The sequence below is a fragment of the Rhinolophus hipposideros genome (genome assembly GCF_964194185.1).
Source record: "Rhinolophus hipposideros genome assembly, chromosome: 11".
In the NCBI taxonomy this organism is placed as follows: domain Eukaryota; kingdom Metazoa; phylum Chordata; class Mammalia; order Chiroptera; family Rhinolophidae; genus Rhinolophus; species Rhinolophus hipposideros.
In genome coordinates this window covers 51,442,928-51,457,049 of record NC_138057.1, presented here as the reverse complement: position 1 = coordinate 51,457,049, position 14,122 = coordinate 51,442,928, and the positions used below count along the sequence as shown (strand labels likewise).

The 14,122-nt window shown below is 47.9% G+C and overlaps 1 protein-coding gene across 1 annotated transcript; it reads left to right on the top strand.

Annotated features, from left to right (window-relative positions):
* The first annotated feature begins 358 nt into the window (after positions 1 to 358).
* On the top strand, positions 359 to 13,882 carry VCP (valosin containing protein). The gene is made up of 17 exons (XM_081067743.1): positions 359 to 700; positions 3,993 to 4,104; positions 4,271 to 4,443; positions 5,543 to 5,685; positions 6,255 to 6,385; positions 6,908 to 7,039; positions 8,110 to 8,212; positions 8,846 to 8,979; positions 9,057 to 9,192; positions 9,546 to 9,658; positions 10,079 to 10,243; positions 10,335 to 10,457; positions 10,715 to 10,927; positions 11,127 to 11,435; positions 11,716 to 11,871; positions 12,949 to 13,103; positions 13,234 to 13,882. Exons 1-17 carry the CDS (start codon positions 684 to 686, stop codon positions 13,337 to 13,339), a joined length of 2,421 nt encoding a protein of 806 aa, XP_080923869.1. The 5' UTR covers positions 359 to 683; the 3' UTR covers positions 13,340 to 13,882.
* The last annotated feature ends 240 nt before the right edge of the window (positions 13,883 to 14,122 follow it).

The following is a 14,122-nucleotide window of genomic DNA, read 5'->3' as shown; positions in this document are numbered from 1 at the left end:
GAAGAAGATGGGTGTGTAGGTTTTCACTACAACAGCACTAGACTAATAGGGTTCAATCCATTGTGCCAGGTTCTTCCAGCAGGATAAACTCAGGAGCCAATGAATTGGAGCCAAGTGGGAGAGTCCGCCTCCAAGGGATTAAAGGTTTTGCTTTCGCCAGTCGATCTGGCCTCATTCCTTTCGTTGATTGGTCGAGAATCCCAATCCGTCGAGGAAGCGTAGTGTTGCAGCCAATTGACGTGGCGTTACTAGCCGTGTTGCATCCCTGAGGCGGGAGCCCGGCCGCAAGCGAATTTCCTGATTGGCTGTGGTCCGCGGGTTGCTGGGGAGAGGCGCGGGGAGGCGGGCGGGAGTCCTTACGGCAGGCACTGATTGGCTGAGGTGAGAGCACCTCTGCTTCCGATGATTCGGCTCTTCTCGGCTCGGTCTCAGTGAAGCGTCTGCAGCCGTCGTTTGAGTCGTCGCTGCCGCTGCCCCCTCGCGGATCAGGAGCCAGCGTCTTCCGCCCGCCCACCGCCCGGGTGCCGCTGGGAGGAAGCGAGAGGGAGGCCGCCTGCGGGTTTGTCGCTCCTGCTCGCCCCGCGCCCAGGAGAGCCGATCCCCGGCCCCGTCGGTCGCCTGCCACCCCTTGTAGCCGTTACCCCGCGGGCCGCCACAGCCGCCGGCCAGGAGAGGCGCGCGCCATGGCCTCCGGAGCTGAGTGAGTGTGTGTGCGCGCGCGCCCGCCCGCTCGCTGCGGGTTCGCGCACCCGGGGACCCTTCCGTGCTGGGTAGGCCCAACCCGGCCTGGCCTTGGGCGCGTCTGAGAGGTGGAGACCAAGACAGAGGGAGACCGAGAAGGAGAGGGAGGAAGGGGCCGAATGAGGGGCCGCAGGCCCGGCTGGGCCTGGCTGCGCACCCGCGCGCCCCCTAGGCGGGGCTTGCGTTGGGCCCGGGTCGGGGCCTGGGCCAGATCGTGCTGTGTCATGCAGGCCCCGGCCGGCCTGATTGGCTCCCTTAGAACCGCCGTCCCGGCGCAGTGAGGTCCGCGGGCCCACGTTGCCGCCGCGGAGTCCTGGGGCCGTGGGGCGCCCACCTGCGATCCGACCTCCGGCTGAAGGCCTTTGGTCCGGGAGAGAGCAGGCCCTCGGGCCCAGCGCCCTAAGTGGGCCCGGTGGGCGTGGACTTTGGGCCACGTGAAGACCTTCGGAGCCCGGAGACTCGGGCGGAGGCTGGGACTGGGGAAGGCTCGGCGAGCTCGGGAAAGCTCAGCGCGGCCCCTGTGGAGCCGGGTCGGCCCGGCCCAGGGTTAGCGTCCTCTGCGAGCTGAGGAGTGAGGAGCTGTGAGGGAGAGTGGGACCCTGCTTTTCGCTCCTGGACTTCCTGTTTTAGGCCAGTTGTTATTCATGTGAGAAAGCTTTAGTCGGTTTTCCTTGACGTTATGAAATGAGCGCGGGAAGAAAGGAACTTTTCCTTTCCCTACTATTTTAGTTCTTGCCGCATCGTTGGAATCTGAGTTGCATTTTGTGGGCCTTCCCAGATTTCAGCCTCCGTGGTGTGAACGTTAAAGAGTTGTCCTAGCTCTTTGAACACTCACGGGTTTCCCCCCCAAGCTGCTATGTTGAGAAATCCTGGGCCCTCCACCTGTAAGGAAAGCACCAGGTAAAACTTGACTACCTCTGTCCGTTGAATTTAGAATCAAGAGCTTTAGATACCGGGGGAAAAAAAGATATCCATCTTCTATGCAAATCACCTTCCTGATTTGAAGAGAGTTTAGGGCTTTTGAGGTGTGTGCCTTTTTTCAAGTTTCAGAATCCAAATGAAGTACTACTCGGTCGCCTATGTAAAAAAAGACTACTTATTAATACTTAAACTATTCTTAGATTATTCAGTCAGTCTTTTGTTTTTGAGACTAAAAAAAGAAAAGTCTTGGAACCTGAGCTTCATAGTTGGTTTCTAACCTCCAGGCCATCTTGATGACTTAACTGAATTCCCTCCAAGCCCCCTGTGGCCCATTGGAGCTCTGGAAAGGGCCTGACTCACGCAGAAGACAATGGGGTGTGTCCCCAAAGAAAGTTCAGGACTGCTGTAGGCCCCTGATCAGGCTGAATTCTCTTCTAGAGGTTACTTCCTTTGATCTCAGTAGGTAGATGTGGAATTAAGGGAAGAGCATACTACTCATCCCCAGTGCCAGGGTCAGAAATGGTAGGCAGATGGGAGGTTTTCCTAGACTGCAGCTTTGGGGTTAAAATACGAACTATGATGACTAGAACTATATTATTTGTCTCCCATCCCAGTTCTATAGATCAAGCAGGAAGATCGGCAGCCCTTGGAGGGTATTTTGAGATGTGAGGGAGAGGGAGAATGGATGGGTTTAATTTGTCCTCAACTGTCATATGGACCATACTTGCCCTCCAGGATGTTGATAAGCATTGCAAGAATTTGCCTATTCTACAGCATTGTGCTCAGAGTTCTGGGTTGGGGGAGGCACGTCTAAGCCTAGGAAACGCCATTCTTGGAAACTAGTTTAAAGTCTATGATTAAAGATGCAACTTATGTGAAAGGGTCAGCAGAAAGTTTACAATTTTATTAGATGAATAAGATTTATATTTCTGTTTGGTGTATCAGGAGATCCAAAGATGTAAAAATCCTATAACTCCCTAGCTGGTATTCTAGAGTATAGGCATCTCTTTTTTTTGCAAGTTGTGGAGATGTTTCTAATAATACTATTTTGTCTTGTTTTGTTGACTGATGTATCCCCCAGATTCTAGAACAGTACCTGGCTTACAATATATACTCATTAACTTTTGAATGAGGAAATAATTCATGGTAAACCTTTTTGTTTACTTCTCGCTTCCTTCATTGTCTGGCCTCCCTAATTTGGTTAATGCACATGTTTTCCTAAGCCTTACTAAGAAGGGGTAGCTCTTCAAAGGGAGAGCCCACTGAGTTTAGCTAGTGAAGGCTGGAGGTAAGCTAAGAAATTGGTGTTGGGTAAATGATCCTAGCTTCTAGGAAATAACTGAAACTGGACAATTTAAACTGAGTTTAGACTCAGGCAACCTTGATTTGGGTGAGAGGGATTTGGATTTGTCCCATGTCTCAGCATTCCTTGGTTTTGACTTTTTGAACCAACTCCATGGAGTTGTGTCTTTGCAGAGATTACCTTTTGAGCTTGAGCCTCTTTCTGAAGGCTCTTCCAGATTTGTTAGTGTTTTTCCCAAATACGATGATCTTTATGTTTGGCATTCCTGTGATATGTAGACAGTTCTGGCATTCAACAGGTTTAGCCAGTGAGGAGGGTAATGCTAATAATTCTGCTTCAGTGTCTCCAGGCTTGTTTGGTGGGACTTGGGGCCTCCCTGAGCCCTATGAGAAGTTGTGTTGCTAACTTCATTCTGCAAGGTTAGTTAGCAAGGAAAGAGGGTGTGCTTGTTCTGCAGTGCTAATTATAGTTCCCATTAATGCTATGTGCTGGGTGTTGTGTTGAACATTTTTGCATTCATCTCATTTAAAACAATCCTCTGAGATAGGTACTACTATATTCCCCATTTTACAGATGAGGGCATCAGTTTCTAGAGAGGTTAAATAACTTGCCCAAGATCATAGTTAAGTAAGAAATGTCAGCATTGGAATTCAGACCCAGCAGGTCTAACTACAGAGCCCCTTTTCTTAATCATTATTCTATCCTGTTTAAGATGATTTTCGTTTCTCTAATTGTACTTCGCCTCCACTTCTATTTTATTTTCTTAGGCTGTAGTTTCCTGACCCTGGGGCAGATCGTAGACTTTATAGCTAGGAGGCCAGTGCTCAGAATACAAGAGCTACTGGAATGGGAATTGTAATATGTGCTAGACATTACTCTTTATGATCTGGACTGAATTTCTTCCATCTGAACTCTCTGCTGTAGGGACAGCTTCATCTCGCTATTTTTATTCCTAAGTGCATTTTAGAAATTGGTGGGGACTCGGGCTAGAGCATGTATTGGGACTAACTTGATTTTCTTTTTCTAGTTCAAAAGGTGATGACTTATCAACAGCCATTCTTAAACAGAAGAACCGTCCCAATCGGTTAATTGTCGATGAAGCCATCAATGAGGACAATAGTGTGGTATCCTTGTCCCAGGTAAGTTAGGTCCACGGTCCAAACCTGAGGGCTTTTCCCAGGTTTCTTTTCTCATTTTTCTTGCAGTGACCACAGATAGAGTGGGGTTTACTGGGAATTCCAACCTCCAGGGCTGCGGTTCACACCCTGGCCCAGTGACCCAAAGGCCTTAACCTTCTTTCCTCAGCCCAAGATGGATGAGCTCCAGTTGTTCCGAGGTGATACAGTGTTGCTGAAAGGAAAGAAGAGGCGGGAAGCTGTGTGCATTGTGCTTTCTGATGACACATGTTCTGATGAGAAGATTCGAATGAATAGAGTTGTTCGGAATAACCTTCGCGTACGCCTAGGGGATGTCATCAGGTGTGTGGGGGGTTCTTGGCTCCTCAGGGATGGGAGGCCAGAGACTGCCTGCATTATAGGCAGGACCTCCACGAAGGCCTTGGCAGCTGCAGACATCGGAAGCCTCCTAACCATGGAAAGACTCAACGTTTCAGGGTTGTCTTTAGGTTTTCGTTCTGCCTTCCCAGGACTTCAAAATCTGCCTCTGCATGACCTTTGGGACAAGTTGGCATTTCTATGACTTTGATGCCTTATTTTTTCCTATCAGAGGTATAATTTATGCCTTAGACCCTGGTTTAGGATGCTGTACGAGGGTGTGTATCTGCCAAATAACCTCCCTATTGTGTTGGATTAATGGCTATGTTGGGGCTGGAATGAGATGGGAGTGTGGGCTTGGAAGGTGGACTCCTGGCAGGTCTTTTTAAGGATCCACGTTAATCTAGGAGAGAGGCATAGTTTGAGCCAGACCCACGATAGCTGCGATCTTAGTGATTTTGGACTTAACTTAAGGCAAGAGGCTTCCCCATCTTGGAGTCATCTCTAACTACTGCTACCCAACCACCTGTCACCTAGCCAGAAATCTCTTAGGCTTCTGATTCTTTTTTATAGATTCTAGCTTTCTTGTAGCCTTTTTCCTGGAGGTGCTTAGTCACTTTTTTGAAGGTACTCTGACCACCTGGCTGAGATGATTTTTTTCATTTCTATTTCTCTGACACACTTTTCGGACTAAGGCCTCCCTTTGTAATATTGGATCACCAGTATTAGCCAGAATGGTGGGTCATTCTTGGATATCTTTCACTGAAGACTCTCCCTCCCGTGTCTTCTTTGTGGGGGTTCCAGATGTGTGGGTCTTCCTTTTGGTTCATTGATTGGGATTGGGCGGCACAGCAGCTTCTAGTGGCTTCCCTTCCTACCCCACTCTGAGTGTGACCTGTCTTAGTTCTGCTTAGCTGTTCCTTTGTCCTTACTCCCACCCTGCTCTCCTGTCTCTCTTTACCTAAAGCCATCCCTGCCTTTTCTCTTTCGCTCGCCATCAGCTCTCTGTGCCAGGCCCTTTCGGATGCCCAGTGCTTGGGGCTGCAGTGTGGTTGGTAATGTGGAGTCTGCTTGTCATCCTCAGCATCCAGCCATGTCCTGATGTGAAGTATGGCAAACGCATCCATGTGCTGCCCATCGATGACACAGTGGAAGGCATCACTGGCAATCTCTTTGAGGTATACCTAAAGCCGTACTTCTTGGAAGCCTATCGACCCATCCGGAAAGGTGAGAGATAATTCTAGGGACTGAGCTGAAGGATGGTGGTTCGTAGGGATACTTGGGAGTAAATCTTGGAGCATCTGTCTCATTCTCATGTATATGCATGCACGTACATTCTGCACACATGCACATGTGTGCTGTCACTTCCCCCCTGCCCTCCTTCCCACTCTCCCATTACCCTATTCCCACTGCCTGCTCCAGGAGAGTAAGCTGTCTTTTCTTAAATCTGGAGGAGGAGGTGGGCCATTTTGGCTGTGTCGCAGTCCAAAGTTATTTAATATTTAGCACAACTCTACCATGGGTGGTGGTTGTAAAAGCTAGGGTTGCATCCCCCAGAAGTCAAAACAGTATGGACTTCTGGCAGATCAGGTTTTGTTCACTGTTTTCTTGAGTGGCACAGGGACTCCTCACAGGTTAGCTTTCTCCTCTTGCCTCATGCTTAAGACCATGGGGGTGGGAAGAAGAAAGGGCAATATCTAGTGAACACGACATTCTAGACCCCAAGTTCTGATGAAGAATTCTCACTTAGTCATAGTCGACACTTCTGACTGCCCTCATGCTAATTATTCTCACAGGAGACATTTTCCTTGTCCGGGGTGGAATGCGTGCTGTGGAGTTCAAAGTAGTGGAGACAGATCCCAGCCCTTATTGCATTGTTGCTCCAGACACAGTGATCCACTGTGAAGGGGAGCCTATCAAACGAGAGGTGAGTTCTCTCCCTAATCCCAGTACCAGATTGCACGATTCCTCAGTGGGGCAGTCATGTGGTAGCTATCAAGATGGGGTGCTCTTTAGAACTAAGCTTTCTTCCAGAGGTGGGAAACCTCCTAGCTGTTCATTTCTGGGTCTGGGTGTTTCTTGGAAGTACCTGATACCAGTAATTTTAAAAATTGAGATAGAACTCAAAGGATCTAAGTGGTTGGACTAAGTTTTGAAGAAGTGATGCTGATGATGGCATCCGGGCCTCTGTCTTTTTGCCAGAGTTTCCAACTTTAGGTCTTAGGGGAGCCCTTCACAGTAAGACTGAGGACAGTGTGAGGGAAAGGCTATGCTAGAAATCTTTGCCTTGGGATTTTGAGTTTGAGGCACTATCCCCTTAGTGCAGATTTCTTCTCATACAGCAGATTTCTCTACACAAGACAGATTGTGGAAGGATTTGGAGAAACTTAGCTTTTACTGATAGTAGTATTCCTGCCTTTTCCTTTTCTTTTGTTTCCTCCATATTCAGGATGAGGAAGAGTCCTTGAATGAAGTAGGCTATGATGACATTGGTGGCTGCAGGAAACAACTAGCTCAGATCAAGGAGATGGTGGAGCTGCCCCTGAGACATCCTGCTCTCTTTAAGGCAATTGGTGTGAAGGTGAGCATCTTGGGCTCTGGGGGATAGTTTAGGGTGGTAATTAACAACTACTTGGTGTCTGATCGTGGGACCTGTTTTCATGTATGTTTCATTGTTTTGGATTCGAGAGGTGGTAATAAATTCTTTGAGATTATAGAGGGCTCTAAATGTATTAAAGATACTAATAGTCTAGAACAGAGCAGGCCAATGAAGTTCTGTTGCATCTGTATTTTATATGTGTAAAAAATATATATATTTTATTATTATAACCCTTTAAAAATGTAAAAACCATTCTTGTGGACCCTGTAAAAACAAATCTCACCAGTTTGCCAACCTACAGTGTTGCCCAATAGAAGTAGAAAATAAGGAAATTTGCAGCGTAAAGGGCCTTGAGTAATATATTTGAGAACTGCTAGTCTACAATATCACTTCCCAGCTGTTTTCATATCATGGGATGCACTGAGGATTAATTTATTACCCCATCCTCTAGTATGCACCATACAAATAACGTTATCTTCTATGTGGGCACTTCCCATGTGCTGCCTGTGGGTGAGGCCACAGAAAAGACAGCTTCAAAGAGCAAAACTTGAGATTGGTGGTAAGGAAAGCATTCTAACGTGATAATGAATCCTGGAGGGTTGTGATTATTGAAATCATTGGGCCTCTGGCAACTCTCTTTCTTAAGAGACTAAGCTAGTCTTTGGCCCTTGGTCTGTCTAAAGTCAAATCTTTGGCCCAATGGCCTTTTGCTTTTCCTTAGTCTCAGGATCTTCAGATTCATTCACATTCGAGTTCTAGACTCACGCTGACGTTTCTTGGGGTGGTTTCTCTGCCCTTTGTCTCCTATGCAAGTTGTAGTCATAAAGGTCAGCTTTCTAGCAGTATTTTCTCTGCTGATAAGAGGACTGAGTATGGCTTGAAGTAAACTGTCTCCCTAGTAGCTATAGCTGTGGGCTCATTCTTACTGGTGTCAGGGTTAAGCTTATTCTCACCCTTTCTGTATAGAGCCTTAGTCAAACCATTTTAGGGTAGATGGGGTTGGGAGAAAGTGGGAGTCTCAACTCAATCACACCCTCTGTACTGGTCCTTAGCCTCCGCGGGGAATCCTGCTCTATGGACCTCCTGGGACTGGGAAGACCCTGATTGCTCGAGCTGTGGCAAATGAGACTGGAGCCTTCTTCTTCTTGATCAATGGTAGGAGACTTGGTTCACCTTGTGTTTGCCTGGACCCAGTTTTGAGCTGAGCATGACTCAGTCTCATGAGCTGGAGAAATCATGGACACAGTCATTTGCATACATGCCCACATGTACACTTGGCAACTCTCTTCTGCTGGGGTGCATTACAAGATGGATAAGGAACAAGAGGAAGATACATTATTCTTGTGCCGCTGATTGATCCCCTTTTGAGAAAAATTCTGGACAAGCTACAGACATTTTGGGGGAGCAAGTTAGGATGAGAAATCAAAACGTTCATGCTTATTTATTGGAGAGGGTTTAGGGGAAGGTCAACTGGCTCTTTGAGAATGGTATTTAGCTGGTAGAGGTCCAACTGGTGTGCTGCTTCTGCTCTGGCCAGAGGTCCCAGAGCATTTTCTGTCATCCTCACATTTTCAATTCAACTGTGAGATAAGTATACTGAGTTCTTTGGCTTCTCTCCAGCCTGGCCTGGTGGCTCACTGGGGATAGTTGGTAGTAGAGTCTGTGAGAAAGTAAGTAGAGGTTACCATCTCTGGACTGTCTCTGGATTGGGCAAACAAAACATCTGATTTCTTTTGGGATTGAGGAAGGATGTAGTTTTGACATTGCCTCCATTCTGTATCCTTTCAGGTCCTGAGATCATGAGCAAATTGGCTGGTGAGTCTGAGAGTAATCTTCGTAAAGCCTTTGAGGAGGCTGAGAAGAATGCTCCTGCTATCATCTTTATTGACGAGCTGGATGCCATTGCTCCCAAAAGAGAGAAAGTAGGAACTTACCCAAGGGATTAGTGGGGGGTTGACAGGTCCTGACTTCACTTCTGACCAGTATCCTGTCCTGACAGACCCATGGGGAAGTGGAGCGGCGTATTGTATCACAGTTGTTGACCCTCATGGATGGTCTAAAGCAGAGAGCACATGTGATTGTCATGGCAGCAACCAACAGACCCAACAGCATTGATCCAGCCCTCCGACGATTTGGTAAGGACCCCAAATCTCCTTCATCCCTATTCTTGCTCTTAAAGAGACTATAGCTCTACTGGTCTTAATCTCTGATTCCCACACCTGTCCTTTACCTGAGTCACCTAATCCTGAGGATTTTTTGAAGCTCCTTGTGGTGATAGGGCACACAGGTCCTTTCCTTTATCTCATGTTCTGTCCAGGGTGACCAGCCCTCCTAGTTTGCCTAAGACAGGCTTCCCAGGACGTGGAACTTGGAGTGCTAACATCAGGATAATCCTGGGCAAACTGGGATGGTTGGTCACTTTAGATCTATTCCTTCTTCCCTCCGGACCAGAAATGAGCCTTGTCTGTGTTCATGCACTGTCCCACAGGTCGTTTTGACAGGGAGGTAGATATTGGAATCCCTGATGCTACAGGACGCTTGGAAATTCTTCAGATCCATACCAAGAACATGAAGCTGGCAGATGATGTGGACCTGGAACAGGTGGAGTGGTGATGAGGGCTGGCCAGGGTTTAGGATAGCTGTCTCTAGGCAGGTGAAGGGAACTGCTAGGACTATAAACTTAAGATGTGAAAAGACTGGTTTTGATTCCTGGGCACGGGAAAGGAATCAACCGAGATTGAATCCAGGAAACTGGACTTGGCATGTTTCTTGGTTGACACTGCATTAGAATAATAGACCGGAATTTTGGGGGCAGCTTTATTTCCAGGCCTGGCTTGAATTCCGAGTCCAGCTTGAATATTTAAATTCCAGCTAGTGAAAGGGCTGTTAGTATATATTTAGAGAAATAAGAGAACCCAGAGATAGGGGTCAGGGGAAGGGGCCAAGATTCTGTTGTCTTTGAGCTTCCTGAGACAGCTGGGTTGGAAGAGACAGGATAGTAAGTAGATCTTCTCTCTGCAGGTAGCCAATGAAACTCATGGGCATGTGGGTGCTGACTTAGCAGCCTTGTGTTCGGAGGCCGCTCTGCAGGCCATCCGCAAGAAGATGGACCTTATTGACCTAGAGGATGAGACGATCGATGCTGAGGTTATGAACTCCCTGGCAGTTACCATGGATGACTTCCGGGTAAGGACTGCACTCCCATCTCAGGCACACACACATGCACTTTGACCCCTTCTCTGGTAAGTCTCATCCCCCGTTTTTCTTCCCATTTTAGTGGGCCCTGAGCCAAAGCAACCCATCAGCACTTCGGGAAACTGTGGTGGAGGTGCCACAGGTGACCTGGGAGGATATTGGGGGCCTGGAGGATGTCAAACGTGAGCTTCAGGAACTGGTCCAGGTAGGGTTCCTTGGTTCAGGGTGAATCACTGCTTCAGTACTTTGTAATTGAGCTGGGTGGTCTTGGGGTGTTGGCACATTCATTACAAGAACTGTGAGAGCATAATTCAGGCACCTGCTATTACCAGGTTTGAGGCACTAAGGAGCCCGCGCCTATGGGACCTGGATCTTACACTCTGGTGTGGTAGGGGGATGCTTCTGTTTGGTTAAGTTTCTTTCAAACTAAGGGTATCCTGAACCCTCTTCTTTTCCTCCTAGTATCCTGTGGAGCACCCAGACAAATTCCTCAAGTTTGGCATGACACCCTCCAAGGGAGTACTGTTCTATGGACCTCCTGGCTGTGGGAAGACCTTGCTGGCTAAAGCCATTGCTAATGAGTGCCAGGCCAACTTCATCTCCATCAAGGGCCCTGAGCTGCTCACCATGTGGTTTGGAGAGTCTGAGGCCAACGTCAGGGAAATCTTTGACAAGGTAAGCTACAAGCAGCTGGGATATCTGTTCGCTTGCTTCGGGGCAAGGTAGTGATAGAAGCTGTTTCTTTAGGAGAATTAAAACCATCTCATTCTGGCAGCTCAGCCAGGGCAGTGAAGGTCACTTTATCTTCTTTTCTTTCTCAGGTCTAAAAGACCCAGTTGTGCTAATGCTTGAGTTCCATCTGTCCCTCCCACAGGCACGCCAAGCTGCCCCCTGTGTCCTGTTTTTTGATGAGTTGGATTCAATTGCCAAGGCACGTGGTGGTAACATTGGAGATGGTGGTGGGGCTGCTGACAGAGTCATCAACCAGATCCTGACAGAAATGGATGGCATGTCCACAAAAAAGAACGTGTTTATCATTGGCGCTACCAACCGGCCTGACATCATTGATCCTGCCATCCTACGACCTGGCCGCCTTGATCAGCTCATCTACATCCCGCTTCCCGATGAGAAATCCCGCGTTGCCATCCTCAAGGCCAACCTGCGCAAGTCCCCAGTTGCCAAGGCAAGTGCAAAGTCATGGGCCATGGGGACTGATGTGAGTCCTCAGGCTAGTGTGGAATGCTCTTTGGTTCCTGTACAAGATTCCATTGGGGATTTCTGGCGTTAGGGTTATAAAGGGAAGGTGGAAGAATTGAGGGTATTAGGGTAATCTAGAATCAGGAATGAAACAGGGTTGTGAAAGATGGGACAAACTGGAATTGGAGGTGCTAGACTGGCCCAAAGATTGTGTGTCACAAGGCGAGGAGAGGCTAAATGGTAAGATACTCTATTGCTTCCTTTAGGATGTGGATTTGGAGTTCTTGGCTAAGATGACTAATGGCTTCTCTGGAGCTGACCTGACTGAGATTTGCCAGCGTGCTTGCAAGCTGGCTATTCGTGAATCCATCGAGAGTGAAATTAGGCGAGAACGAGAGAGGCAGACTAACCCATCAGCCATGGTGAGTTTGCATCCTTTCCCCATATGTGCCAGTTACGGGGAGCCAGGGGACGGTCTCCACTAGAGTTAAGAGTATAAGGTTTTGGAAAGATCATCTGACGGAGATATTTAGCAGGACATCAAAGAGAAAGAATTACTGAGGTTTAACTCCTTCAGTCTGGAATTATGAAGGATGAGAAGAGGTGGGCAGGCTATATGCTCAATCTGAATTAGGCTCCATGAGGAAAATCAAAGTGTGATCATGCAGATAAACAAATAGAGCAGGGCTTAGAACCTGGGATCCATAAATGTGTCTACCACTGGTGGTCCCATGGACCTCTTGAAATTAAATGCAAATTTTGGGGTGTTTGTGTGTGTGTTTTTTAAGCTCCATAAAGATAGGTACTCCATATCATCTTGCTTATTTCCCACTGTATCTTGGGACCATGTTAGAGAATGAATGAATGAATGGCTTTCTCTAACTTTTGGAGGAGGTCTGTGACATCCCTCCTTTCTCCTGTAAAAGCTTAAAAACTACTGATAAGACTACTCCTAAGTCACAGCAATTGGAGTGGCTTCTCAGTGGAAGAGAGAGGGTTTGAGCTGGGTTATTGAAGGGAGAGTAGAATTTGGGTAAAGAAAATAAGCAGTCTGAATAGACTGCTGTGAAGTGGGATTACAGGAATTAGGGAAACCCGGATAAATTTAGAAGGGCATGTTACTGGAAATGAGGTCACTAGGTAAGGTGTAATTCAGATGTGATAAGCACTGAGAGCCATTGACATTTGTAAAATTATGTTTACTGAGGTATAATTTACATATAGTAAAAATTTGCCTGTTAAAAGTTACCTTGGGCCACTTTACTCAGCTTTTTTGCCACCCTAATCCCCTGGCTCTGATGTGATTTCTTCATCCCTACAATTTTGCCTTTTCCAGAACGCACTCACAGGTTTTTAAGCAGGACAGTGATTCATTTTTAGAAAAATTGGCCTGGCATGGAGACCAGTGGGCTACTGCAGTAATGGGGAGCCAGAAGGCCAGGGAAGGGATCCAGCCTGGGTCTTAACTGTCCCTGGTGGTCTGGTCACCAACCCTGCAGGAGGTAGAAGAGGATGATCCAGTGCCTGAGATCCGCCGAGATCACTTTGAGGAAGCCATGCGTTTTGCCCGTCGTTCTGTCAGCGACAATGACATTCGGAAATACGAGATGTTTGCTCAAACCCTTCAGCAGAGTCGGGGCTTCGGTAGTTTCAGGTAAGTAGGCTGCACGTGGGCGATGTTTAAGTTGTCTTGGGGACACTAGAGGGGTAGTTGTGAAAATTTCACACAGTCCTTGTCCTAACCCTTTTTCTTGGGGGGGGGCGCTCTGTTCTTTCGCACACAGATTTCCTTCAGGAAACCAGGGTGGAGCTGGCCCCAGTCAGGGCAGTGGAGGCGGCACAGGTGGCAGTGTATACACGGAAGACAATGATGATGACCTGTATGGCTAAGTGGAGGTGGCCAGCGTGCTGTGAGCTGGTCTGGCTGGACCTTGTTCCCTGAGGGTGGGGGCGCTCACCCAGGAGGGACCAGGGGTGCGCCCACGGCCTGCTCCATTCCTCAGTCAGAACAGTTCAGCCACAGTCAGACTCTGGACAGGGGATTTCTGTTGCAAAAAATACAAAACAAAAGCGATAAAATAAAAGCGATTTTCACTGGGGAGGTGGAGAGTGAATTACCAACAGGGAATTGGGCCTTGGGCCTACGCCATTTCTGTTGTAGTTTGGGACCTGTGTGGGTGTGAAACAAGGCACTACCGCCACTCCCCACAGTAAAGTATCTGCACTTCTCTCAATGCTTCTCGAGCCCTCCCTTCTTCTCCCTACCCAAGCTGGGCAGGAGAATGAAGGGCCACAGTTGCTGGGTGTTTATATAGAGAGTAGGTTGATATTATTTTACATGCTTTGAGTTAATGTTGGAAAACTAATCACAAGCAGTTTCTAAACCAAAAATGACATGTTGTAAAAGGACAATAAACGTTGGGTCAAAATGGAGCCTGAGTACTGGCCCCTGTGCCTGCTTCTTTTCCTGGGAAGGGCCTTGGGCTACCCCTCACTGCCAAGGCACTCTTTCAAATGTGAAATCCTACAATACTGCACCCTCTTCCCCTCCTGATTAAAATCGCTATGATGATGCCTCACCCCATGTCTGCAGTATCGCTGGATAGGACTGTGGGAGAGGGGGAACAGCCTAGTGGAGCTCCAGATGTGGAGAATGTGGCATCCTCCACCTGT

Bases quoted from the DNA above. Each gene is read 5' to 3' on its own strand.
- VCP (XM_081067743.1), top strand. The intron at 6,386-6,907 runs GTGAGTTCTCTC...CTCCATATTCAG, and splicing joins GGGAGCCTATCAAACGAGAG to GATGAGGAAGAGTCCTTGAA. The intron at 7,040-8,109 runs GTGAGCATCTTG...ACTGGTCCTTAG, and splicing joins TTAAGGCAATTGGTGTGAAG to CCTCCGCGGGGAATCCTGCT.